At 43.4% G+C, this 25,712-nt stretch overlaps 1 protein-coding gene across 2 annotated transcripts in view; it reads left to right on the forward strand.

Moving 5' to 3' along the window:
• The window catches only part of MAP2K1 (mitogen-activated protein kinase kinase 1), a 78,359-nt gene that overhangs the window by 29,432 nt on the left and 23,215 nt on the right, over positions 1-25,712 (forward strand). For both annotated transcript variants that reach the window (XM_072738874.1, XM_072738875.1), the window contains exons 2-5: positions 8,228-8,438; positions 9,715-9,861; positions 19,801-19,878; positions 20,426-20,477. In XM_072738874.1, the coding sequence (XP_072594975.1) occupies positions 8,228-8,438; positions 9,715-9,861; positions 19,801-19,878; positions 20,426-20,477 (488 nt within the window). The remainder of the gene's footprint in view (positions 1-8,227; positions 8,439-9,714; positions 9,862-19,800; positions 19,879-20,425; positions 20,478-25,712) is intronic.

A 25,712-nucleotide genomic window follows, 5' to 3' on the forward strand; every position in this document is an offset into this window, starting at 1 on the left:
TTTTTTTCTTTCTTTCTAGTTTTATGTCCTATTGTGAAAGACCAGTTCTGTGCTGACCCAGAAGCAGCAGATTTCCTGCATATGTCACTGGCCCTGGAAGTGGGTCTGGGGAATGCTTTCAAGAATGACTGTGAGACTTTGCTCACCTATGTCTATCAGCAAGCAGAAGAGAGTGGGCGGCCAAGATGCAATTTACATTAGCAGTCAGCATCAAGGAAAGGGAAAAAATACTTGAGCTAAATTCAGTGAAGCACATCATGATACCAGGCAAGGGAATGGCTGTACTGAAGCATGTCTTCCCAGAGCCGCTTGAGAGTCTAAACCCAAAGCTGGGTTCAACACCAACACAAAGCAGAGGTCTATTGCTGGAGGAGGAGTAGGAAACTTTCTCCTGCTCCAGAACTGCCACAGATACACATTTGTTTTCGTTGCCATGGAAAGGAAGGAAGTCCATGTTCACAGGGCCTGTTTAAGACCGAGGCTGGACCAGGATAGGAGAGAACTTCCCTATCGCTACCATGGGCACTGTGGCTGGCTTCCCATGCTTTCAGGTCCTGGTTGTTAATTTCTTGTTGACACATATGCCCCACTGACCCTTCTCCCTCCCTCACTGCTTTTTCCTTTGAGACTATATTATATTGACTGTTTTATCTTCCCAGGCCTTCTGTGAGCATGCATGCATTTGGGCACCAGAAGGCCCTTCATGAAGCAGTGAGAAGAATACAGACAGCTAAGGGCACTTTAGGCCAGTGTTGTGATGAGAAATAAAAGGTGGTCACTGAGATGATGTGAGAGCGTTATGTAAAAGTAATTGCCATCAACCCCCAGAGCAGGGGCAAAGGCATGGAGAAGGATCCCACTCTGTGGCCAGGCATCATGGGACACTTCAAACCTGAAGGAGGAGTAGGAACACTGAGAAAAATCTCTGCAGCTCTGGCTCCACTCTTTGCATAAGATAAAACCCATTGCTGGAGAAATTTACCTCATTTCCTGAGGTACATGGAAATTATCAGGGTTCACCAGAAAACCCAAACCTAGCTCAACTCCCAACTAATACTAACAGCATGACAGCATAATGTGCCTATCTCTAAGCATGAAGATAATGTACCTCCGTCTTTATTCTTCTATTACAGTGTGCACCAGTTAGTGCACAAAAGGCACAAAATCGAGAGAAGAAACAACCTACAAGAGATAAGGCCATCAATAGAACTAGACTCAGAGACGACTCAGATGATGGAATTAATGGACAGAGGCTTTAAAATAACCTATGATTATGGACAACATGCATGAACAGATGAATTTCAGAAGAGATAGAAACTAAAAATAAATTCAAGTGAAAGTGCTAGAAAATTTTGAAAACATGATCTCAGAGGTCAACAGGTCTGTCAGCAGACTGTAGGGAACTGAGGAAAGAATCAGTTACCCTGAAGATAGGTTAATAGAAATTATCTAAACTGGGGGGTGGTGGGTGGTATCCAAACTGAGACAGGAGGAAAGGAATAAAAAGAAATCGGATCACAGCATCCAAGTTATAGGTATATATAGAGAGGAAGAGATAGAGAAAGAGAGAGAAGACACCCTACTAGAACTTTTTAAGTAATTGGCCTATGTGGTTATGGAAGCCTGGGAAATCCACAGTCTGCAGGGTAGCCTGGCTTGCTGGAGACCTATGCAAGATTTGCAGTTGAAATCCGAAGGCAGGCTTCCTTCTTTGGGGAGGTCAGTCTTTGTGCTATTAAGGTCTTATACTGACTGGATGAGTCCCACTCCCATTATGGGGAGTATTCTCCTTTACTCAAATTCACCAATTTGAATGTTATTCTTATCACACCCCTTCCACAAACCTCACTTCCATGGAAACATTTTAAATAAAGTTTGACCAAATAACTTAGCATTGTGGCCCTGCCAAGCTGACACATAAAATTAACCATCACATGTCCCCTTCTAGTTACTGCCCCCACCCTAAAGCATGTTCACTTTTCTACCTTATAACTGCAAAGATTAGTTTTACCTTTTTTTGAATTTGACATAGATGCAGAAGAACATATACTTTGTTGTTCCATCTGGCTTCTTATATAATCCTAGAATTTTATTGCCTAGTTAGTTGAGCAGCCCTTCCCAGAGTGGCCTGTGGGGCTGAGGGGTAAAGGTATAGAGCCCCTTCTCCACTTTGTTGTTTGGGGCTGGCCTAAACTGCACTCCCTTACACCGATGGGCTAACTTAGGATGGAGTCTGGAATTGGTTAGCTCTGTCTTCCTCTTTCAGGCCCATTCTTTCCTCTCCTCTTTGTTGTTTTGTTTTGTTTTTATTTTTTTTTAAAGATTTTATTTGAGAGAGAGGGAGAGACAGTGCGCATATGCATGAGCAGGGGAGGGACAGAGGGAGAAGGAGACACCAGTAAGCTCGACGCAGGGCTCGATCCCAGGACCCCAAGATCATGACCTGAGTAGAAGGCAGACATTTAACTGAGCCATCCAGGTGCCCCCCTCTCTTATACTCTTTGTTACTCCCACACTCTATGCCCTGTCCATGGTTTGACTCTGTAGAGAATCGTAAAGCCAATCTTCCCTCTTCTCATATTTTCCTTTTGAAGATCTTTAGCTTTTCAACCCAAGCACACATTCTGTCTTACTCTGTATTTCCTCAGCTGGTTGTCACATTGACAGGCTTGGATCTCAGAGACACTTAGACAACTCTCCCCTCCCTTCTCTCCTCCTCCCCATGTACTTTTTTCTTTTGGTAAAAAATGGGTGTGGAAACTGAATACCAGAAAGGGTGGGAGCTTGCCTAGGATCTGACAGATGGGACTGGTATGGGGTGAGGATTGAGGGATTGCAATAAGTCCCATGCTGTTATTTGCCCTTAGCTTGGGTCCTTTACCTTCCCTCTTCCTTCTCTGTCCCAGTAGCCTTCCAACTGCCAAATGCCACAGGGGAGAGAGAACTTCCCAACTCACTATACTCTCTGAGGATACCCGCCTGCCTGCACTGGAACCCTTTCTTTCCTCCAGCACAGTTACTGAATGTCATCACATTCCCTCTTTGCTCCTTCCTGGCAGGAAGGCTAGAGCAAGGCTCAGGTTGGTGACAGACCCCTGGCTGGTGTTTACATTACTGTGTCCCATTTCTGTTTGGTGTGTGGCTGTTTGAAGACTCCATTCCTTTGTCTAGACGTCACCTCCCTTCTCCTTAAATCATTCCTTTAGGTCAGCTTCCCATTTCAGGGTCCATCAGGGCTGGAGATGGCAGTGTACGGCCTTGAAGAGAGCTCTGTTCTAGGATTTAGGAAACCTGCTGCCAGTGAGCTTTGTGACTTTGTACTCTCTGGACCTCTGTGACCTTACCTGTAAAGTGGATTGGATCAGGTGGTTTTTAAGGTCCCTCCCATGCCACGTTTTATACTGCTTCCTGACTTAAACCACCGAGCCACAAATGCAAGATTCCAGCTGTGGTACTGCAGTTAGGCTTAGTGGATGGGTGGGATGAGGGAGAGGGAAGGAGATGTTCTTGCCCATAGGATCATCCTTTCTCCACCCACTACATTGTGCCTTCTTGGTGTGTTCAGAATACAAATGACAACCCTTGTTTTTCTCCACATTCCTTGCTCTTCTCTACATTCCTGTTTCAAACCTATAATCTTGTATCTCGATGAACTTGTGTTTACTATAAGACAGCCACGGTGCAGAATTCATGTTGCCATGGGTTATTTTCTTTCTGCTGTGGTGCATGAGGGTGATGGGAGTCAGACTTTACAGCTGGTCCCTGGAGAGGGCTGTGTGTGTATGTCAGATATTTATTGTTCTGGGCTCCGGTGTCCTTTCTCTTTTTTTTTTTTTTTTTTTTTTTAAAGTTTTAGGGTTTTTAAAAAATTTTTTTAAATTTTTTTATTTATTTACGATAGGCACACAGTGAGAGAGAGAGAGAGAGAGAGAGGCAGAGACACAGGCAGAGGGAGAAGCAGGCTCCATGCACCGGGAGCCCGACGTGGGATTCGATCCCGGGTCTCCAGGATCGCGCCCTGGGCCAAAGGCAGGCGCCAAACCACTACACCACCCAGGGATCCCTCCGGTGTCCTTTCTCAATCCATAGTCCTGATTTTGCTGATTTCAGTTAAAGCCAAAGACTGGGCAGGACACAGATTCTGGTCCTCTGAGATTTGGAGACTTGTGGTGTGGTTGAAGGAAGACAGGCCCCTCTCTTCCTCTTTCCTTTGTTGGAAGCATTTCAGCTTGGGGTGGGGTAGGGCAGGAATGAGCCTTGTTGTTTTTTTTTTTTTTTTAAGATTTTATTTATTTATTCATGAGAGACACAGAGAAGCAGAGGGAGAAGTAGGCTCCCTGCAAAGGGCCCAATGCGGGACTCAATCCTGGGAATCTAGGCTCAAGCCCTGAGCCAAAGGCAGATGCTCAACCTCTGAGCCACCCAGGCATCCCACGAATGAGCCTTGTTGAACTTGATTGACTCCCTGTCCCGGAGGAAGCAGTACTAAACAGTGCTATGTTTATTGATTGATTTATTTTTATCTTTTTATTTATTTTAAGGATTTTATTTATTTATTCATGAGAGATACAGAGAGAGAGGCAGAGAGAGAGAAGCAGGCTCCACTCAGGGAGCCTGACCTGGGACTCAATCCCGGGTCTCCAGGATCATGCCCTGGGCCCGAAGGCAAGAGCTAAACTGCTGAACCATCTAGGGATCCCCGATTGATTTATTTTTAATGAGTACTGAAAGCCATTTAGATGCCGGGATTTTCCTTTCACCTTCAGATAAAATCCTTTGTCTTTCATTCACTGCAGTAATTCTTAAGAAACTTTTCAAGGGTTTTAGGAATTGTTGAAGGAAAGACAGTAGCTTCTGGATGCCACTGTTGCTGCCTTGGCAGCTCCTCACCCACACTTGCCCTAACACTAGTGTGGAAGTGTGTCCAAATGCCGTTGTTCCTTCCCATTAGTTTTCTGTTTTGGTCCTCCCCTGGTAGAAGAAGCACGGACTTGTGACTCTCTTTGACAGAAGAGAAAATGGAGATGTGTCAAAGTTAATGAGTAGTCAGTCTGTGGCCGCACAGCTGGTTGTTGACTACTTTAGGGTAAGAAACTGGGATTCCTGATGACAAATGACTTGTTAGCATGGCAGTGCTGTTCCACGCAGAGTCATCAGGGAAGTCATGCCACCATAGCGTACAGTCTTTGCTGTGTCCTGTGGCACAGCCTTCTGAAAGCACACACCAGGAGCAAGTCAAGTCCCTTAGTCGGTGCTGTGGGCGGTGAGACTGGTGAGCATAAAAGGTCGAGGAGGGAGGAAGCCTAGATATAGTTTTTCTTCCTGAAGGTAGGATAATTACTTATTTTACAGAGAGTCAAGGAAAATGAGCAGAGTTAGAATTTCCTCTTTTTCTTTGCTAGATGGATGGGGTTTCTTGTGGCCAGCATTACTTGCAAGGCAGTGTTCAGCTTGATGTGCAGGGCAGGCAGGATTGCATCTGGCACAGAGGGCTCTATGTAGGTCACCATCTTCGTGTATGATGGAGCCCTGGTATGGAAAATGCCCCACACTGGGATCTTATGCATGTCTGCAAGTTGATTCTCTTAAAAGTATTGAACTTTTTGAAGAGATAGTAGAGGTTAGAGATTCTCTCTGCCCTGGTTTCAGTCTTTGCTCTGTTGCTTACTAGCTGTGTGACCTTGGACAAGTCACTTCACCTGTTTGTGCTTGGGTTTGCTCTCTGCTGTGGATTAAATGCATTAGCAAGTATGAAACAGCGCAGCCCAGGTGGCTCAGCGGTTCAGCGCCTGCCTTCGGCCCAGGGTGTGATCCTGGAGACCCGGGATGCGTCCCATGTTGGGCTCCCTGCATGGAGCCTGCTTCTCCCTCTGCCTGTGTCTCTGCCTCTCTGTGTGTGTGTCTCATGAATAAATAAATAAAATCCTTAAAAAAAAAAAAAAAAAAAAGCAAGTACGAAACAGTACACAGTGTTGTGAGGAGAGTGATTTCCTTCCATTCAGTCCTCCCCTCTCCCTCATACCTGCTCAGTGTGTGTGCAGGTTTGACCCAAGCCTTTGGAGGGTGTGTTTCTAGTTGGACAGCTGAGGCCTACAGGGCAGCTGTAACTTCATTGAAATTTTAGCTGTGGAGTCTGTCTGCATTTGACAGGTGTCTCCAAACTTTGTCATTGATGAGTTCTTTGTGGAGTGACCTGAGAGTCCGGAAACCTGAAGGTGTGTGTTGTGGCCTCCCAGCCATGCTCATTCTGGGTCCCTACCTCTGAGAGACTGGGGCAGTTGTGAGACTTAGTTGAGCCTTTCAGCAGAATGAGAATATTACCAGCTGTCTTAGTCTGGGCTGCAGAATGAAATGTCATAGACTGGTTGGCTTAAACAACAGAAATTTATTTTCCCGTGGTCCTGAGACTTGAAGACCAAGATGACAGTGCTGTCATGGTTGGGTTCTGGTGAGGCCTCTCTTCCTGGTCTGCAGACAGCTACCTTCTTTTGGTGTCCTCACATGGTTGCCTTTGGTGTGTGTCCAGAGGCAGCGGAGGCCACCTTTCTTCTTATGGCCTTCAGTCCTATCTGATTAGGACTCATATGACCTTAATTAACCTTAATTACCTCCTCAAAGTCCTGTCTCTGAACATAGTTACATTTGGGGTCAGGGCTTCAACATATGAATTTTAGGGAGACATATTCGGTCCATAGGTCCGAATATGAAGGTGCAACAACCTTCCTTCCCTGAGAGCTACCCAGTGAGGTCACTTGGTAAAAATAGCCTGGTGTCCTCTGTGGCCCCTGTACTGTTATTTGTAAGGTATGTTGGGTCTTTCCATAGACTGGGGAGGCAGTAGGTCTGGATCTCCTTGCCTTCTTGAGAGTTGGAATAGAGGGTAAATGAAAAGTGGAAGGTGATGCTTACTTCAAGCTCAGTAATGGGGTGTATGTTAAGGGGTGGGCACCAGCCTTCTGATGTGTAATGATGCCCTGTCTTGTCACCCATGTTGTTTGTTTAGACTAGGACTAAAATCACATGAAACACAGTGGAAGCTCTCTTTATCATTGTCCCCTTAATGAACTCCCAGGAATAACGAATGCTTTTCCATTCTCTGAAAACCTCAGTGCTGCCCACAAGCGTGCTAAATGCACAGCTTGCAGGCTGCTCTCTGCCCTGCCCACTCGCCTCAGCACCCACTGGCTGAATTATGTGCTTACTAAGAACTAGTTTGTTCCCAAAGTCATTTGTACGGATGTGACTGGTATTGTAATTAAGTCATGTACTTAAATATCAGATAAACTGGTAAAATAAGCCTGCAAATGCAGTGGGTCGTCCCTGTCCCCCCCCCCCCCCCACACACACACACTTTGAACACTAATTAGAAGCCATGGAAAGATTCAATAAGTCCAGCTCACTAAAACATTACTGTCAAATTAGATGGGCGTTAAGATTGGGGGGAAACCTAAAACTCTTACAATTTTATTTTGATATTATTCTTTGTCTATATTTTTACTCCACTTTAATGAATTGAGCATTGGAAATGATGGACAACAGATCATGTTCTGGTTCATGTAAGGAAGATGATGTGGGGCTCTTACCAATGGATCTTTACTCAAAGTGAGGTCTTCCCCTACCTACATTAGAAGGTGGATGAATGAATGCACATTTATATATGTGATACAAAAATTAAAATTTTAGGTATATATATTTTAGGATTCCTTGCTTTATTTTGATGAACCTATCCCCTGACCTGATTACAGGTCAGAGGAGAGTGTTTGCTGTTGCCATTCAGCTTAGAGCCTATTTTGATGGTTTGACTTGATTTCAGTTTAGTGGTTTTAGGGCATAGATTTGATTTTGTGTATGATGTTAACTTAATAAATCCAATACCAGTGGGGCTTTGGGAACTGGGATTTTAAGGCAAATGAAAGTGGCTCGTTCTGGATTTTAGCAGATTCTTTGGTTCCTTCTGTAGACTTTCAGCATAGTGAAGAGACCTAATTCCCTCATTTGACAAATAAGGAAACCGAGGCTTCGAGAGAAGGGTGTCAGAGGGGAGGGATGTCTGGTGGTGCATTGAAGGGAGCAGAGGCAGGGCCACTGCACATGGAACTGTCCCCCAGAACCCCTGCATCCATTCTCCTATCCGGCCTGGGAGCTGGAAATCTCCACCATATAAGTGCTCCTCTAGGAGGGACCTCTCTGATGGCAGTTCTGACTCGTGCTCCCCCCTTTGGTACAGGACTAACCTGGAGGCCTTGCAGAAGAAGCTGGAGGAGCTGGAGCTTGATGAGCAGCAGCGGAAGCGCCTTGAGGCCTTTCTCACCCAGAAGCAGAAGGTCGGGGAACTGAAGGATGATGACTTCGAGAAGATCAGTGAGCTGGGTGCTGGTAACGGTGGCGTGGTGTTCAAGGTCTCCCACAAGCCGTCCGGCCTAGTCATGGCCAGAAAGGTGAGGCCACTCAAAAAAAAAGGGCGGGGGGCTGAATGGGATTTGACTTGGTGAATGGGTAATTGGATTATCTCTTGGAAGATCTGGGGCCAGTGGGAGGAAGACTGACTTTTCATTCAGTACCTTTTTGTGCTGTTGGAATTTTGAGCTCCTGTTATCTATCAGATTATAGGATAAACATACTGATGATGTGTTAGTGTATTTATCCCCACCCCCAGACTGGTAAATAACGGCAAGTGACCTTCCTTAGCTTTGTGCGTGCTCTAGAAAGAATGCAGGGGTGCCTATTTGCCATTATCCCATGCAGGAGAAGCTGCTTTTATTTAGCTAGCTCCAGCAATGCACCGACCTATCAGGTTGTTTGCCCAAGGTCCAACCCTGTAGATGCTTCCTCTGCAGCTCCCTGCAGTGTAACATCTCAGCTCCCCGCCGTGGTCAGCAGTGTTGGAGCTGGACTTCCTGTGGAGCCATGGTCCTCCTCTTTCTGAAAACGGCCCCTGCTCTGGCAAGGCTGGGCTCTTCCATGTTTTCCAGCATACTATGTTTAATCCTGACTGCATATGTTTGCTTGGGCCACTCCTTCCATCCTCTTGAATAGTGCCCCTCTTTATGGCTCGCCTCCTGTCTGGCTCTCACTAGCAGCTTCAGCCCACACCAATAACCATGGCTTCCAGGTTCTCTGCCACTCCTTGTCTGTGACCCCTTCTAGCAGCTTACTATTATTTAGTAACCATTTCATATGCCTGATGTGTCTGTCGCCTGTCTCTGGATGAAGCCAGGGACAACATGAGGGGGACATAAGGTGGACCTGAGGCCCTGGCTGACTCTTAACCACCTCGGGCTCCAGAGGTCAAGGGGAAATCTCCTGGGCAGCCTAGGTCACATACTTAGTTTCTCATACCCTTCTACTCCCATAGCCCTCAAGTATCAGCCAGGTTCTCAAGGCTACTTTTCCCTCATCTCTCAGCTTCACTGCTTCTTTTGGAGGAAACTCTCCATTCAGCTTTGTTCTCAGGAGGTGTGAGGGCCCCCCCCCCCCCCCCCAGTCTTGGCTCCTAGGAGCAGAGGCATAGCCACTCTCCCCTCGTTACAGCTCCTTCAGAACCCATACTTGCCTTGGTTAGTTGGCACTGAGTGCTTTGGGCAAAAACTTGGTAGTTAAAACTTATCTGTTTTCTCTCTTCCTACCTTTAAGAGCGTAAGCATTTAAGAAAGCTTCTTTCCATTCATCCATATATTTTTAAAGCCTCTCTTCCTCCCACCTCTCTTTCCCCAGCTAATTCACCTGGAGATCAAACCTGCAATCCGGAACCAGATCATAAGGGAGCTACAGGTTCTACATGAGTGCAACTCCCCGTACATCGTGGGCTTCTATGGTGCATTCTACAGCGATGGCGAGATCAGTATCTGCATGGAGCACATGGTATGTGGCAACCTGTCAGCCTCTGCAGGAATGGCCTGGGAGTTGGATGACTCTGGTGTCATCTTTGATTTGGGAAGCAACCAGCTGCCCACACTGTCCACTCCCCAGCCCAGCTCCAGATCCACATCACTGTCTTGGGCCTCTGGGAAGACTGTCTATAGAACCTGGAATAACCAAAAGATAATAGGCCTCTTTCCTTGGTCCCTTCCTGTCTTCAAAGAGAGGTGGCAGCAACCATAGATCCCTGCAGGGTGTGCTGAGAGACCATCTCTCAACTTTCTTGACCCCAAGGGTTTGATAAGAGTGAAATCTGGTTAATACAGTTTAAATCCATTTATTATGTGCACTGTTGTATGCTAGGTACCCAGTTCTGGAGATGATGGAGATGAGACATCCCTGTCCTCAGTCTATAATCTGATTTAGGGATAGTCTCTGCTTTGGGTGTGCAGAGAAGTAATGCCACCTGATGCACATCAGAGAAGGCAAGTAAGGGGGCATTTATGGGCTAATTGTGTGGATGTGAGCCGCCAGTCTTTGTACCATTAGCTGCCTGGAGCCCCTTCTTCCTCTTCCCAGTACCTGACAGTAATAGTAACCGTGTCCACAACAATAATAATGCTTGCAGTACTTACACTGATTAATTTCTTGGGTGTATATCATATCATGTTCTGCCCAATGCAGATTAATATTCTATTGCATTTTCTCAACAACCTCATTGGATGGTTAGATAATCTGCATTTCACAAATGAGAAGGCCGAGGCTCAGAGAAATGACTTGCCCAAGGTCATGCAGCTACTAAGTGGAATTGGTAGGATTTACATGAAGACTGTCAGACCGCAGTGCACGTCCTTTCTTGAATCCACTGGATAGCGACTGGGGCTCTGTTTCCATCCTTGGTGCAGAATTTCAGAGAGAGAGGCTGGCTTCGTGATCGCTATTTTTTTCCTGTCCCCATTAGGCAGCAGGGGACTTTGGAATCCGAGATGTTTATTCATATCTCCCTTCTCCACAAAAATCCAAGTAGACATTGTTTTGTTTGCCACTGTGTCTCCAAAGCCCAAAATAGCCCTGGCACACAGCAGGTGCTCAATAATGATTTGTTTACAGATTGTCTCCTTCTCATAAGTACCTGGGGCAAGTCTCTTTCTCTTTCTGATTCTGTTTCCTTGTTTGTAAGATGGCCATGACTAGACCTCCCTCATTGTAGATTAATCCTGAGGATTAATGAAAATAACAGAGTAAGTCTCGGTGCACTGACTCCAGGCCTGTCTTCTGTGAACGGTAGTGTTTGCTTTGTTTCCACTAGAGTTGACAGCTCAGATACAAGGGCTGACATGACTGAGTTTGTGCCCTTACGGTGGCTGGGCTTTCTCCTTGGCCGGGTAGAGTATCCTGCCTCAGCTCTACTTCCTTTCTGACCCTGGACCTGCCCTGATCTCTGGGGGGAGAGCCTCGGTGCCTGGTCTTAATGAACTCCAGGAGAACCTACCCCACGCAACCCCCCACATCAGGAGGTTTGTCCCTTGCTGGTGCCCCAGGATTTTGAACTTCTCTCCATGTTAACATGGAAGTGAGGAAGTGCCGTGCACACTGTTGCAGGCATCTGCTGGCTTGTGTGGTGTCAAATGGAATGTAGAATCTGAAATGTCTTCTGTGCTCCTGAACGTTATTGAGAAAGCTCTTGTTCTTCTTGCTTAAATGGGAATGAAGCAGCCTCTGGAAAGCACATGAACATTTCTGGTTTGGTCCTCACCCAGGCTTGGGGTGCTGATATGTTCCCCTTGGGTCTTCACCTCCCTTTGGTGTGGTGTGCAGTGCAGGGGGAGGGGGCTGCTTCTTATGCTTTGGGTTTCTTGGGCTCTTTGTGCTGTTGATGGTTGGTTTTTTAGCTCTAGCCCAGAGTTTTGGATGAAGATGAGTAACTGGTGGTAGAGGTCCTTGCAAAGTAGAAGGGGAAGAGGCTGGAGGTAGTGATAAACCCGTGACAAGAAAGGCCAGAGTAGTCTTTTTCCTCTTAGGTGTTGCAAATAATTGAAGGTGGGTGGTGGCATGGCTAGACATAATAGTAACTAGTTTTCCCATTTTCCACCTCTTGGTGAGTCATTTCCATGGTATAGAAGTTGACTACCCTCCCCAAGGTGGTGGATGGAGGGAGCAGGGCCTCGGGCTTTGTAACAAGTCTGAGTTACAGAACCAGTAAGTATCAGAACTCAGTTCTAATTAATGTCTCTAACCAGGTCTGCTTTCTTTAAATGTCATGCTCTCTCCCAGGTCTGCTTTCTTTAAATGTCATGCTCTCTCAGACTTTTCTCATCCATGCAGAGATATGTTTGGACCAGATCTTCTCTAGGGGCCCTCCCCCTGCTAAAACCCTGTGTCTTTGTGTTTTTTTGGCACTTTTAACCAGTCAGGGTTTACATTAGTTAGCATGGGTTCACCTTCACAGACACTTATTTGTAGTGCTTGTTATGTGAAGGGTTCCACGTTAGCTGCTGGGGGATGGAGACACTGAGAGTGCCCTCTTTGTTCCTCAGAGGTGTTCACAGCTGGATGGCTGTGTCCTAGGGCCTTCTTAGATGAGGAGTGTCAGTTTGGTCAGAAGGGCTTTTGAGCATCATCTCTGTGTCATCCCATGCCTGCTGGCTTCTGATCCATCAGAGACTCTTCCTGAATTACCTCCAAGTTCTTTGTCACTCAGCATCCTCCCCTTTGTGAGAGGAACCAGAATGCTATTTGTAGGATGTGCATGGTTGAACTCCAGGGTGCTTGCTTCAGAGGTTAGGATTAGGCCCCAAACATTGATAGTCAGTGGTCTTTTCGTTTATTTAGAACTTGCTGGAAGCTATTTTGTTAGCTGTATGTTGCCTCTTGCCATGTGGAGTTCAGTCTTTTTATTTGTCTTAAATGGACCTGAAGTGAGGCTTGCTCATTCTGGAATCCTTTATTCCCTTTGGATTCATAGAAACCGTGCATAACCTTTGTGCCTCTTGCTCTGTCCTACCCACCCTACCTTTCCCTTCAGGAGGACGAGGTGACTCAGGACAGGACAAGGGTTGGTTTCCCATTCTCTCTGCCCATTTCCAGTATCTGCAGGTCAGTTTTCCTCCTGTGGATTTGACTCTGTGGGCAGGGTAGGGTCCTCCCACTTTAGTCTCTGAAGGAGAAGAAACCTTTGGAGTTAGCCTGGGGATCCTGAGCCTAGAAAACTGGCTTTCAGAAGCTGGGAGGGTCAAAACCTATTGAGGACCAAGCACAGTGTCTGGCACCTGTTGGGTGATAGATATTGAGTGGCTGACTGAAGGAGGCCAAGATGCAGAGGATGTGGTCAGGCCTGGGGCTCAGTGGGAGAGAGTTAGGCCTTGGAGTCAGCAATAGGATCTTGTGTTCCTAGGTATCCACAGGCCCTGAGAAGAGCTGGAATAGTCTGTTAGTACTGGTGGGAGGCTCAGAGCTACCAAAGGCAGGACCCTGTAGTGAAGCTGTTGTGGCCTAGAGTCCAAGTGGCCACGCTCCACAGTAGTTTTCTGCTGTAGCCCTAGGCCCTCTCACCCCTTCTTGGTCTCTGAGTAGGCCTTTCCTGCAGGAGAGCTCCTGTCCTGGCCTCCTCTGACAAGAAAACCCTCTGATTGCTGGTGGCCACTTCTCTTTTAGGGAATTTCTGTTTTGTCTCAGCTTCCACATTTCAGAAGTGTTGTCATGTAGAGCTTTGTTCCTCAGCCACATCCCAACTTTATAGATTCTTTGGTTTTGCCTATGTCACAAGCTCTGTGTGTTCTTTGTCACTAACATTTCCCCCCAATACTTTACTAAGACAATTTCAAACACACAGCAAGGTGTGAAGGGATTGTGTAACATACCCTATAAACCTACCACTCAGATTCTGCAGTTTATTGTTTTGCGATATGTGCTTTACCATGTATCCCCCATTTATCCCTTGCTCACATCATTTCTTAGATGCATTTTAAAGGAATTTGTGTCACTGACAACCATTGGGCCCCATCTTCTAAAGGACTCAGCCAGGGGCTGACTTTTGCTAGAGATAAGCTGTGCTTGCTCTGCCCAGTCTGAATTTTTGAGACCCAAGGGGTAAACGGATGCCCCCTGATCAGCATAGGAATGCTCCTGCCTTGGGGGAAGTAGATTCCTGCTCAGGTGGTAGCTGAGCAACCAGAGAACTGAGGATTCAGAGTGGATGGTTCTCATGCAGGAGTAAAAGCTTTTGAGCTCTCTCTCTCTCTCTCTCTCTCTCTCTCTCTCTCTTTTTTTTTTTATAAGGTATTTGTCTCTTTTATAGAAAACCTTCACAAAAGCACCATTGACTTAATAATTGGCTTCTAAAAATAAGCACAATTTTAGTAGCTTTAGTCAAGAAAGGCAAATCCTTGGCAACAGTGAAGTAGAATTAAAAGGTTGTAAGGTGAGTTGTAGGCAGCTCTGGGTAATTCTGACTATGGTTCATGCTTCATAAATCTTGCTAATAATCCCATTGTTCATACTGTAACTCTGCTTATAGCTTGGAAGGAGGTGAAAGGAAAGAGAGCCAAGGTTTCTTCCCTTTTTTTTTTTTTTTTTTTATGAGAGAGAGAGAGAGAGAGGCAGAGACACAGGCAGAGGGAGAAGCAGGCTCCATGCACCGGGAGCCTGACGTGGGATTCGATCCCGGGTCTCCAGGATCGCGCCCTGGGCCAAAGGCAGGCGCCAAACCGCTGCGCCACCCAGGGATCCCCTCTTCCCTTTTTTAATAGAAATATTTACCACAACCTCCAGGGAAAGTGTGAGCCAGACTGCACTCTGTCCTAAGCTGTGGAACCTGAGAACCAAGGGGTTAACATTTCAACCTCATTTTCACAGAGTTGCTTTGTTACCTAGTTTTAACTGCATAGTCCTCCCTGATAATTAGGCAAAGCAGATCAAAGAAAGGATCTGAAACCACATCCAACTGGAAGCAAAAGAGAAATGGCTTGGAAACTTTCTTCACTGGAGTCCCTCTTCCCATTGGTAAAGGAAATTGAGAGGTGCTATCATGTTTCTGGAAGCCTGCTAACTTGGGTGTGGCTACCTGGACTCATGCCCTGATTTGGCCACCAGGGTCCTGCAGCATTGTGAAGGCCTCCAGGCTCACGGGGTTACTCAAACCTCAGCCTGGATCATAGCTTGGGTAGGGCTCCTCCAAGGACTCTGGGAAAATAAATGGGTCTATAGGGGATTTCTGTTTGGTTCTAGATGAATTATTCTACTCTCATGTCTGTGGGAATTCTGGCACATAGGAAATTTTAGATTGAATTTCAGAATCTTCCATCATGCACTGTGGATTCTGATTAGAAGACACACTATGTTCTGGGATACTAGTGTACATTTGTGAATTCACACACAACGTATACTACTTTGTTTTCCCTCAGCATCTGTGATCCAGAGTTGACTGTGACAGAAAGTGATTGGTTCAAGTGCTCCTTTTAATAAGCATAGGATTTTTAAGTGCATAATCTATTTTTAGCATTGTTTTAGGAGACATTTATTGAGGGATCTGTATCCTGAATGAATCTTATTTTCTCACCTCCTTTAGAAAGAAAGCAGTATTATATATCTTAGAGTGCCTTTCACAAACTGGACACTTAGTACTATTAATTGATTTGTAGGTTTAATTCCCCACTCTCGTAAAGGAGTTCAATAATTTAAAAAGGTAAAACATTTATCATGTGGAAAACTTACAAACAATAGAAAAACACAAAGAAACTATCATGCAACAGAAACCTCTCATCATCTTACAGCCTAGACTAGAAATAACCGTTGGTAACATTTTGGATGTTCTGGTTTTGTGTGTGAACACAAACATATTTTTATGTCTACCAAAGTGGGACTATGTTCTGTCATTTTGTTTATCATGCTGTGCCTTGTTCTGTGACCTTATGCTCCCTGACTATGTCATTGAGGCTGGGTGGTTTTGGAGGCAGGGAGCTTACAGAGATGTCTCTCTGCTTGGCCACATCTTGCCACCTCACACAGACAGTGTCCACGTCCCTCCTGCTGCCAGCTTTTCCCTTAGCTGTCCAGGAATCACTTCCTCCTCCTCTGAGTACCTGTAGTGATCTCTGTTCTCCTTATTCAGCTATTTCCTACCTTGTTTCAGAGGAGGATTTAAGGTGCCTGGCCTCACTGAATATTCTGACTCCCTGAGCAGAGTGTTTTTGTTTTTGTTTTTTTAAGATTTTATTTATTCATGAGAGACACAGAGAGGCAGACTCCCTGCAGGGAGCCCGATGTGGGACTTGATCTTAGGACCAAAGGCAGAGGCTCAATCACTGAGCCATCCAGGTGCCCTTTTTTCTGTATTTATAGTTTTTTCTATCCCTAGTTTCTCACACATTGCTATGCCTTTCATAGGGGTGATTAATAAATGATGGGTAACATTGGTAAGTGCTCAGCATAGATGAGATGATCAGTCTGATTCTCTCTCTCTCTCTCTTAAAATAAATAGGTAAATCTTTGAACAAAGAAACAGGGCACTTGAGTGGCATAGTCGGTTGAGCATCGACTCTTGATTTCAGCCCAGGTTGTGATCTGAGGGTCATTGAGATGAAGCCCTGAGTCAGGATCTGCACTCAGCAGGGAGTCTGCTTAGGTTTCTCTCTCTATCTCCCTCTGCCTCTACCTCTTGTCCCACTTGCCCCCCTCACAAGTGCTTGTGTGCTGTCTCTCTTTCTCAAAATCAATAAATCTAAAAATCAGTCTGAGTTTGCAGGAATTGTCTCTACTTCTGCGGGTGATTTTAAATTATGGCTGATAATTGGCAGCACTTGAAACCATAGGGGTATGAACCTGGCCTGCTTCACTACATCAGGGTTCCCTGAGTGAAGCTTTTCTTCACGATCTTAGGTTGCAGTGTAGAATCCATGAATGGGAAGGCCCTGGCATGTGAGCCCGAGAGAGACTGACTTCACACCCCATGTGAGTCCTGTCTCTCATTCTCCCTTTCCACTGCCTCAGCCCAGGGTTGGCCTGTATCACCTCCTGCTGATCAGCTCCTTCACACTCTCCCTGCCCTTTCCTTCAGCTGCTGTGGTTTTCACTGAAAGCAGGCAGCCTGGATTCCTTGCCTTCTGTCTCCATCACAAAGGCAAGTCTTGATTCTTTGGTGGGGTGCTGTGACTGGGCCGCAGGTGGTGGTTCTTGGCCTGACCCATCTCTACATTTCTTCATGCACCCATGGTGAAGTAAAACACACGTCATCCCAGGAGGACTAAACAGTTTGATGCTTTTCTGCTTTTGATCTAATTGAAATAACTTGTTCTTTCTTACTCTTTACCCCTGCCCTCCTGCCACCCCATGGTTCCCCCATTCCAGGTACAGAAATCATTCTTTAAAAAAGACTGTAACTCAAATTCCATCTTTTTTTTTTTTTTTTTTTTTAAGATTTTATTTATTGATGGGGGGAAGGGGCAAAGGAACAGAATCTCAGGCAGACATCTTGTAAGTGTGGAGAGCCATGCGGGGCTTGATCTTATGACCTATGGGATCATGTGACCTGAGCCAAAAACAGGAATTGGACCCTTAACAGACTGAGCCACCCAGGTACCCCTCAAATGCCATTTTCTTCTTCTCCTCCTTGTCCTCCTCCTTGTCCTCCTCCTTGTCCTCCTCCTTGTCCTCCTCCTTGTCCTCCTCCTTGTCCTCCTCCTTGTCCTCCTCCTTGTCCTCCTCCTTGTCCTCCTCCTTGTCCTCCTCCTCCTCCTCCTCCTTGTCCTCCTCCTCCTCCTCCTCCTCCTCCTTCTTCTTTCTTCTTTCTTCTTTCTTTTTTCTTCTTTCTTCTTTCTTCTTTCTTCTTTCTTCTTTTTTTCTTTCTTCTTTCTTTCTTCTTTCTTTCTTCTTTCTTTCTTCTTTCTTCTTTCTTCTTTCTTTTCTTCTTGATTTTATTTATTTATTCCAGAGAGGCAGAGACACAGGCAGAGGGAGAAGCAGGCTCCATGCAGGGAACCTGACGTGGGACTCGATCCTGGGTCTCCAGGATCATGCCCTGGGCTGAAGGGAGCGCTAAACCGCTGAGCCACCCAGGTTGCCCTCTTTTTTTTTTTTTTCCTTAAAAATTTTAAAATTTAAATTCAATTTAATTAACATATAGCATATTACTAGTTTCAGAGGTAGAGTTTAGATTCGTCAATTGCATATCACACCCAGTGCTCACTCCATCACGTTCCCTCCTTAATGTCCATCACTCAGGAACCCCATCCTCGCACCCCCCACCCCTCTAGCAGCCATCTGTTTGTTCCCTGTAGTTAAGAGTCTCTCATGGTTTGTCTCGCTGTTTCGGTCTTGATTTATTTTTCCTTCCCTTCTATGTTTATCAGTTTTGTTTCTTAAATTCCACATGAATGAAATAATATTTTTGTTTTTCTCTGACTTATTTCACTTTGTATAATACCCTCTAGTTTTATCCACATCATTGCAAATGGCAAGATTTCATTATTTTTGATGGCTAAGTAATATTCCATTGTGTATATATAACATATACACATCACATCTTCTTTATCCATTCCTCTGTCAGTGGACATCTGGGCTCTTTCTATGTTTTGGCTATTGTGGACATTACTGCTATAAACATTGGGTGTAGGTGCCCCTTCCAATCACTTTGTGTCCTTTAGATAAATACCTTAGAGTATGCTGATGGGTTCATAGGGTAACTCTATTTAACTTTTTGAGGAACCTCTGTACTGTTTTCCAGAGTGGCTGCTCCAGTTTACATTTCCACCAGCAGTGTAAGGGGGTTCCCCTTTCTTCACATCCTCACCAATATCTGTTGTTTCCTGAATTGTTAATTTTAGCCAACAAATAGCATTTTCTAAAGTGAAGTCAGTATTACTTCTCTCTTCTGCGTGTGTAACACTTTTCTTAAGAATTTATTCTGTTTTGTTATATTAGGAATTATATATTTACCCTACTTGTTTGTACTTTTTTTTTTTTTTTTAAGGATTTTATTTATTTGAAAGAGAGTGAGAGCACAGGTTGGGGAGGGCAGAGGGAGAGGGAGAAACAGACTCTTTTGAGCAGGGAGTCCAACTCCAGGCCCAATCCCAGGACCCTAGGATCATGACCTGAGCCAAAGGCAGATGCTTATCCAATTGAGCCATCCAGGTGCCTGTACATTTATTGAGGATGGAAACTAGGTCTTTTTTTATATCTCTGTCCTCCATAGAAACTAACACAGTTCATGACACTTGGTAGGATTTGTGGAACAAATTATTGCTTTCTGTGACTTTTTCTTTTGATTTTATTTAACTATGATTTTTTTTTTTCGGATAATACCAAATACAAGTTGTGACTTATATGCTGGTGATAAAATGGCTAACATTTATCGAGCACTTAGTATGGGCTAGAGTTCTTCTGAGTGCTTTATATGTATTAGCTTATTTAATACTTATAATAGCCTATGATTATTATAGTAGCCTTAAAATATCACCATTTTTCAAATTGTAAGTAACATGGTCCCAGTTTCCTTGATGGTCCCAGTTGGTGCTATGCGAGTTTAGACAGTTTGCCTCTAGAACCTCTGGTCCTAACCATATACTGTTCTGTCAGTTCAGTGCAAACCTTTGCTTTTAACGTTTTATTTTTAAGTAATCTCTGCACCCAACGTGAGGCTCAAACACACAGCTCTGAGACCAAGAGTCACATTCCACCGGCTGAGCCAGCCGGAAGCCCCAACAGGGTTCTTTTGATCCCTGAATTGGTAGTTCACTTAATGATTATCTATACGATTTGAGTTTTCGGTTATTTGATCCCTTGCACAGTATTTTGCATTTCTATCTTTTGAGGTCTGGAACAAATCAAAGGGTTCCCTTCCAGGGAGATTTGCCACATGGGGGATCCACTCCTCTGCTGAAGTTTAATACTTGAAAGAATAGTTTGAGATGCTGTCACTAAGTGGGATGGTATTATTTTTCTTAGGATGGGGGTTCCTTGGATCAAGTCCTGAAGAAAGCTGGAAGAATTCCTGAACAAATTCTAGGAAAAGTTAGCATCGCTGTGAGTATATTGTACAATTTTTCTTCCAAGTCTTCTCATTGAGAAGTTAATGAGTTGGCAGGAAATGGACAAGGGAGGAAGATAGTAAGTCAATCAAGGGAAAGTTTGTAAGAAAAATAGGGTTTTCTCACTGGAATTTTCCCTGTCTAGATTCTAGATATAATATTGTTTCTTTCTCTCTTTTCAGAACTAGGAAAGTGACTTTCTCTATATTAAAATCTGCATCTACAGAAATAGGACAGGGTGTCCAAAGGAATTCCCATTTGTGGCATGAGAAAGCCTCTTTTTATATCACAGCTTTAGGAAAAAGTCCAAATTCAAGCACAGGGGTTTTTAAAGTTGTCTAAACTTGCAATAATCAATGCTGCTTAAAAATAACTATATGCCATGTGAAAATATGGTTTCTTGATAATACAAGTTAAAAATAAGGGAAAAAGGCAAATTTGTGATGTTAGGTGAAATATTTTCTAGATCATTTTAAAATATAGAGGCTGACTAACCACCACCACTTCTAGTTTCCCATCTTTTGACATTGTCTTTCCTCTAGGTAATAAAAGGTCTGACATACCTGAGGGAGAAGCACAAGATTATGCACAGAGGTGAGAAGTTTCTTGCTAGTTATATTGTGAATTGTAGATGAAATCGAAAAATTGTTGTATCTTTTGTGTTCTGTTTTGGTGTAAAAACCATTGAATAGTATTTTTAATTTTTATAACAAGTCTTTAACTAGTTAGTTGTTTAGCTTTGAAGTAAGCTTTATGTCCAACATGGGGCTTGAACTCATGATCCTGAGATGAAGAGTTGCATGTTCTACTGACTGAACCAGCCAGACTCTCCAAGACTCTCACTATTTATTTAGTTTGATGGCTAGGGCAAGTCCCACTCTTGTTTTGGCCTGGCTTACACTTGTTATCTAAAGCTTTGACAGGCAGTCACCCAGTAAGCCCAAGTGGGAGCTTAGTTACCTATCCACCAGTGTCACCATCTGTCTACTGGACTAGATAGTACATAGGCTCAAGGCCATGACTGACTGACTGAATGTGAGTTTGACTATAAAAGAAACTGATTTCTTTTAATAAAAGTATCTATACACTTACCATATGAGCACTCTTAGATATTTACCCAAGATAAATGAAAAAACATGTCCATACAGACTCCTATACAGATATCTAAAGCATACATAGTAGAAAAAACCAAAGTGTTCTTCAACTGGCAAAGAGATAAGCAAATTACGGTATATCCATATAATAGAATATTATTCATCAACGAAAAGAAAAAGGCTACTGATGCTGAACCTCAAAAAACATTTATACTGGATGAGAACAACCTGATACAAAACAGTACAAACTAGGGGTGCCTGGGTGGCTCAGTTGGTTAAGCATCTGACTTCAGCTCAGGTCATGATTCTCAGAGAATCTCAGGGTTGATTCTCTGGGATCAAGCCTCGCATTGAGCCTCCACATCGAGCTCTGTGCTCACAGCAAGGAATCTGCTTGTCCCTCTGCCCCTCTCCCCACTCTTGCTCTCTCCCTTGTCTTGCTCTCAAATAAACAAATAAAATCTTAAAAAGGTACAAACTATTTCTATTTATATAAAATTATAGAGAAAGCAACAACAGATCCGTAGTGATAGAAAGTACATCAGTGGTTGCCTGAGGGTCTGAGGAGAAATTAACAGCAGCATGCAAGGGTACTTTGGGGGTGGTGGAAATGTTGTATCTTAATCGTGGTGGTAGATGCATGCATGAATTTATCAAACATCAAACCTTCTGCTAAAGTGTCTATATGTTATGGTATATAAATTACACCTCAGTAAAGTTTATTAGAAAAAAAAAAAAAGATAAGCCAGAAGACAGAAAAGAGGGAAACACAGTGCTGTGGACTATGTCTCTTCAGCTGTGGGGTGCTAATGGTGACAAGTGTAAGGAGGGAGAGCTGAGGAGGAGTGAGGAGGGCTGATGGAATCGGCTGGCCAGCTACTGTAGATTAGGTGATAAATTCTAAAATTGGAATTGGTTTTTCAAACACTATAAAATGTGCATAACATAAAATTTATAATTTTAAACCATTTTTAAGCATACGTTTCTGGCAGTAAATACATTCATGTTGTTATGCAGCTACCACCACTATCAGGGTTGTTGAAGTGTCAGTTTTGCTTTAATTGATCTGTAGATTGAAAGCCATCCTGTTGAACATCCCAGTAAACTTTATTGTAGAATTCATAAATTATATACAAAATGTATGTGGAAATGCAAAGGACCTAGAACCGCCAAAATGGCTTTGAAGAAGAAGAACGAAATTGGGGCACTTAGACTACCTGATTTCCAGATTTATTATAAAGCTGTGATAGTAGTGTTGTGTTGGTGTGAAGCTAAACATAACAGATCGAATAAAATGGAAGGATTCAGAAATAGACATGTACATATGTAGTCAGTTGAGTTTTGACAAAGATTCTGAGGTAGTTCGATAAAGGAACAATAATCTTGCCAGTAAATGTTGCTGGAACAGTTGTATATTCTTATGTACAAAAATGAACCCTCACGCTTATCTCACATCATAAAGAAAAATGAACTCTCAGTGGATCATAGGTCTAACTGTATGAATTAAAACTATAAAACATCTGAAAGAAAACATAGACTATCTTAATGACCTCTGTTTTAGCAAAGTGTTTTTAAATGGGACACAAAAGGCATGGAGAAGTATAAAGGAAAAATCAATAAATTGAACTTTATCTAAATTAAAAACATTGCTTTTCAAAAGATACAGAAACAAAGAGGCAAGCCGCAGACTAAGAAATTATTGGCAAAAGCAAAACCTGTATCTGTCTAGTGGCATTGTCTAAATTATATAAAGACCTCTTAAAATTTAACAATAAAAAGATAAACAACCCAATTAGAGAAATGGGTAAACCTTTGAACAGATGTCGTACTAATGAAGATACATGGATAGCATATAAGCACGTGAAAAGATACTGAACATCATTTGTCATTATGGAGATGTAAATTTAGTTCGCAGTGAGATACCCCTTCACAACCTACTGGAATGTCTAGAGACTACCCATGTGTTATTGAGGATACAGACCAACTGAACTCTCAGACACTGTAGGCAGAAATGTGAAATGGTACAAGCATGCTGGAAAACAGCTCCTCTGTTTCTAAAATGTTAAGTATGTGCCTACTCTATGTTCAGCCATTTCACTCAGGATTTTCTCTAAAGAAATGAAAGCGTATGTCCATTCAGGCCCTGTACATGACTGGTCAGGGTGGTTTTATTTGTAATAACCCAAAACTAAAAATAACCCAAACATCTATCAATAGTTGAATGGTTAAACAAATTGTGGTACATCCATACACTAGGATATTATTCAGCAATAAAAAGAATAAACCATTGATACATGAAAAATGTAACAGACAAAAAAGAGCATATATCATGTGATTCCATTTATATAATTCTAGAAATTACACACTGATCTGTAGTGATGAAATACAAATGAGTGGCTGCTTGGGGAATGAGAGAAGGAGGAGGGAAGGATTACAGAGGGGGACAAGGAGAATTTGGGTGTGATAATTTTGATTGTGGTGATGATAACATATATATGTTCATCAAATGATACACTTCAAGTATATGGGGTTTATTATTTAAAAATCACATACCAATAGGGGCGCCTGGGTAGCTCAGTCGGTTGAATGTCCGATTTTTGGTTTCAGCTCAGGTCATGATCTCTGGGTCATGAGTGGGATCAAGCCCCATCTCAAGCTCTGCACTCAGCAGGTAGTCTGCTTGAGGTTCCCTCTCTCTCTCTCCCTGCCCCTCGGGCTTGTTTTCTCTCTTTCTCTCCAATAAATAAATAAATCTTTAAAAAAAGAGAGAGAAAATGATATACTAATAAAACTGTAAAAAACAAACAAACAAAAAAAACCAAACCAAAAAGCAAACACCCTCCTCAAAAAGTGAAGTTGTTAAAAACAGTGATAAAGCAAGTTTCTTAAAAGCAACCAGGGAAAGGGACAAGCACTTTGAAAGAGAGTTTTGTAGAGTCTTTTAAAATTAAACCATACAACAAATCCCTTAGCCCCATGTCTCACTATTGACTTAAGAGAAATGAATACATTTGTCCACATAGAGACTTGTGCACAAATGTTCATAGCATCTTTATTCACAATAGCCCCAAACTAAGACCAACAAAATATTGGTCACTAGATTAGTGAATAAACAAATCTTGATAGATTTAAACAACAGAATGAAGCTCAACAATAAAAATGAGTAAACTATTGATACAACTTGGACGAATCTCAAAAACATGCAGAGTAAAAGAAACTCTATGCAAAAGAACACATAAGGGTAGGATTCCATGTATATGAATATCTAGGACAGATGTAATTTTTTTTTTTTTTTTATGATAGTCGCAGAGAGAGAGAGAGAGGCAGAGACACAGGCAGAGGGAGAAGCAGGCTCCATGCACCAGGAGCCCGATGTGGGATTCGATCCTGGGTCTCCAGGATCGCGCCCTGGGCCAAAGGCAGGCGCCAAACCGCTGCGCCACCCAGGGATCCCTAGGACAGATGTAATTAATCCACAGTAACATAGTAATAAAGTAGATTAGTGGTTGCCTGAAGGTGTCAGGGGACTGGAGTGGGGATCGCCCTCAAAGGGATATGAGGGAACTTTCTGGAGTAATCAAAATATTAAATCCTGATTTTGGTGGTGGGTTTACCATTGTATGCTTTATTCAAAAACGCATCAAACTACACACTTAAAATGCAAAATCGTAGAAAGCTTTCTACTTTATAACTACACTAGCTACTATTTTGTCCTTTTTCTAGTGACAAGAAAAGTGTCAATAAGGAGGTACAGTATCACTGGTGTGGGGGAGCAGTTTTCTAGTAGTATATAGACCTTGATTTTTTTTTTTTTTTTAAAGACCTCTGAGTTCCTGGATAGAATATTTTATTGTACTTATTTCTAGGAAATAGGAATAGCTGAAAGGGGGGGAGAGATGAACATTTCTTGAGCAAGGGGCTATGTTCGAGGGCTGCAAAGGACATAATTCTCACTTAGCAGAATCCATGAGGGACTGACCAGTGAGTGTTGTAGAAGGATTTGGTGGAGGAAAGCCGGTGTATCATCTATAAAATAGAATCCTCTTGCCTACTTCAAGGTTGCTGTGAGGATTGAGGACATTACATAAGGAAAACAATTAGCAAAATGGTTTGCGTAAAGAGGGGCCTAACAAAGGTGAATTGCCTTCCTTCTGCCTTTATGTACGAAGAAATTGAGACCCAGTGAGGATGAATTTCTTTGATCAGCTGTACCTTTGTGTGCTGCTCCCTTTTGCTCTTATTACTGCCTTTCCTGGGAATGTTTACTTCCCAACCCTACCGCGTCCCTCATATTCCTACCTTTTCTAGGCTAAGTCTGCTCATCTTTTTAAGGTATAGCCCCAAGGCTTGGGAATCTGTCAGTTAAAGTTCAAGTCTTAACTCTCTTACATACAGGGAATATAAACTCTTGAGTTATTTATTCATCCGTTAAATGAGGAGAGTTCATGCCAAAGGGCAGCAATTGCAAATTATACGCATATTTTGTATATTTGTGAGGATTTAAAGGGCTGCTTCCCATAAATCATTAATAAATAATGTTACTGTTTGGCTTAGTTATGTTGTTACTATAGTAATAATGTTACTGTTTAGTTCAGACGTCTCTTCCAAGAAGTGTTCCCATGAACCAGCCCCCTCCCAGAGCAAATTAAGTGCTTTGCGTCTGTATTCCTTTGGCACAGTGTCCATCCCTTTCTTACTGTAATAAATAATGAGTATTTATTGAGGGCCTGTTATG

This window comes from Vulpes vulpes, chromosome 15, assembly GCF_048418805.1.
Source record: "Vulpes vulpes isolate BD-2025 chromosome 15, VulVul3, whole genome shotgun sequence".
Taxonomy (NCBI): domain Eukaryota; kingdom Metazoa; phylum Chordata; class Mammalia; order Carnivora; family Canidae; genus Vulpes; species Vulpes vulpes.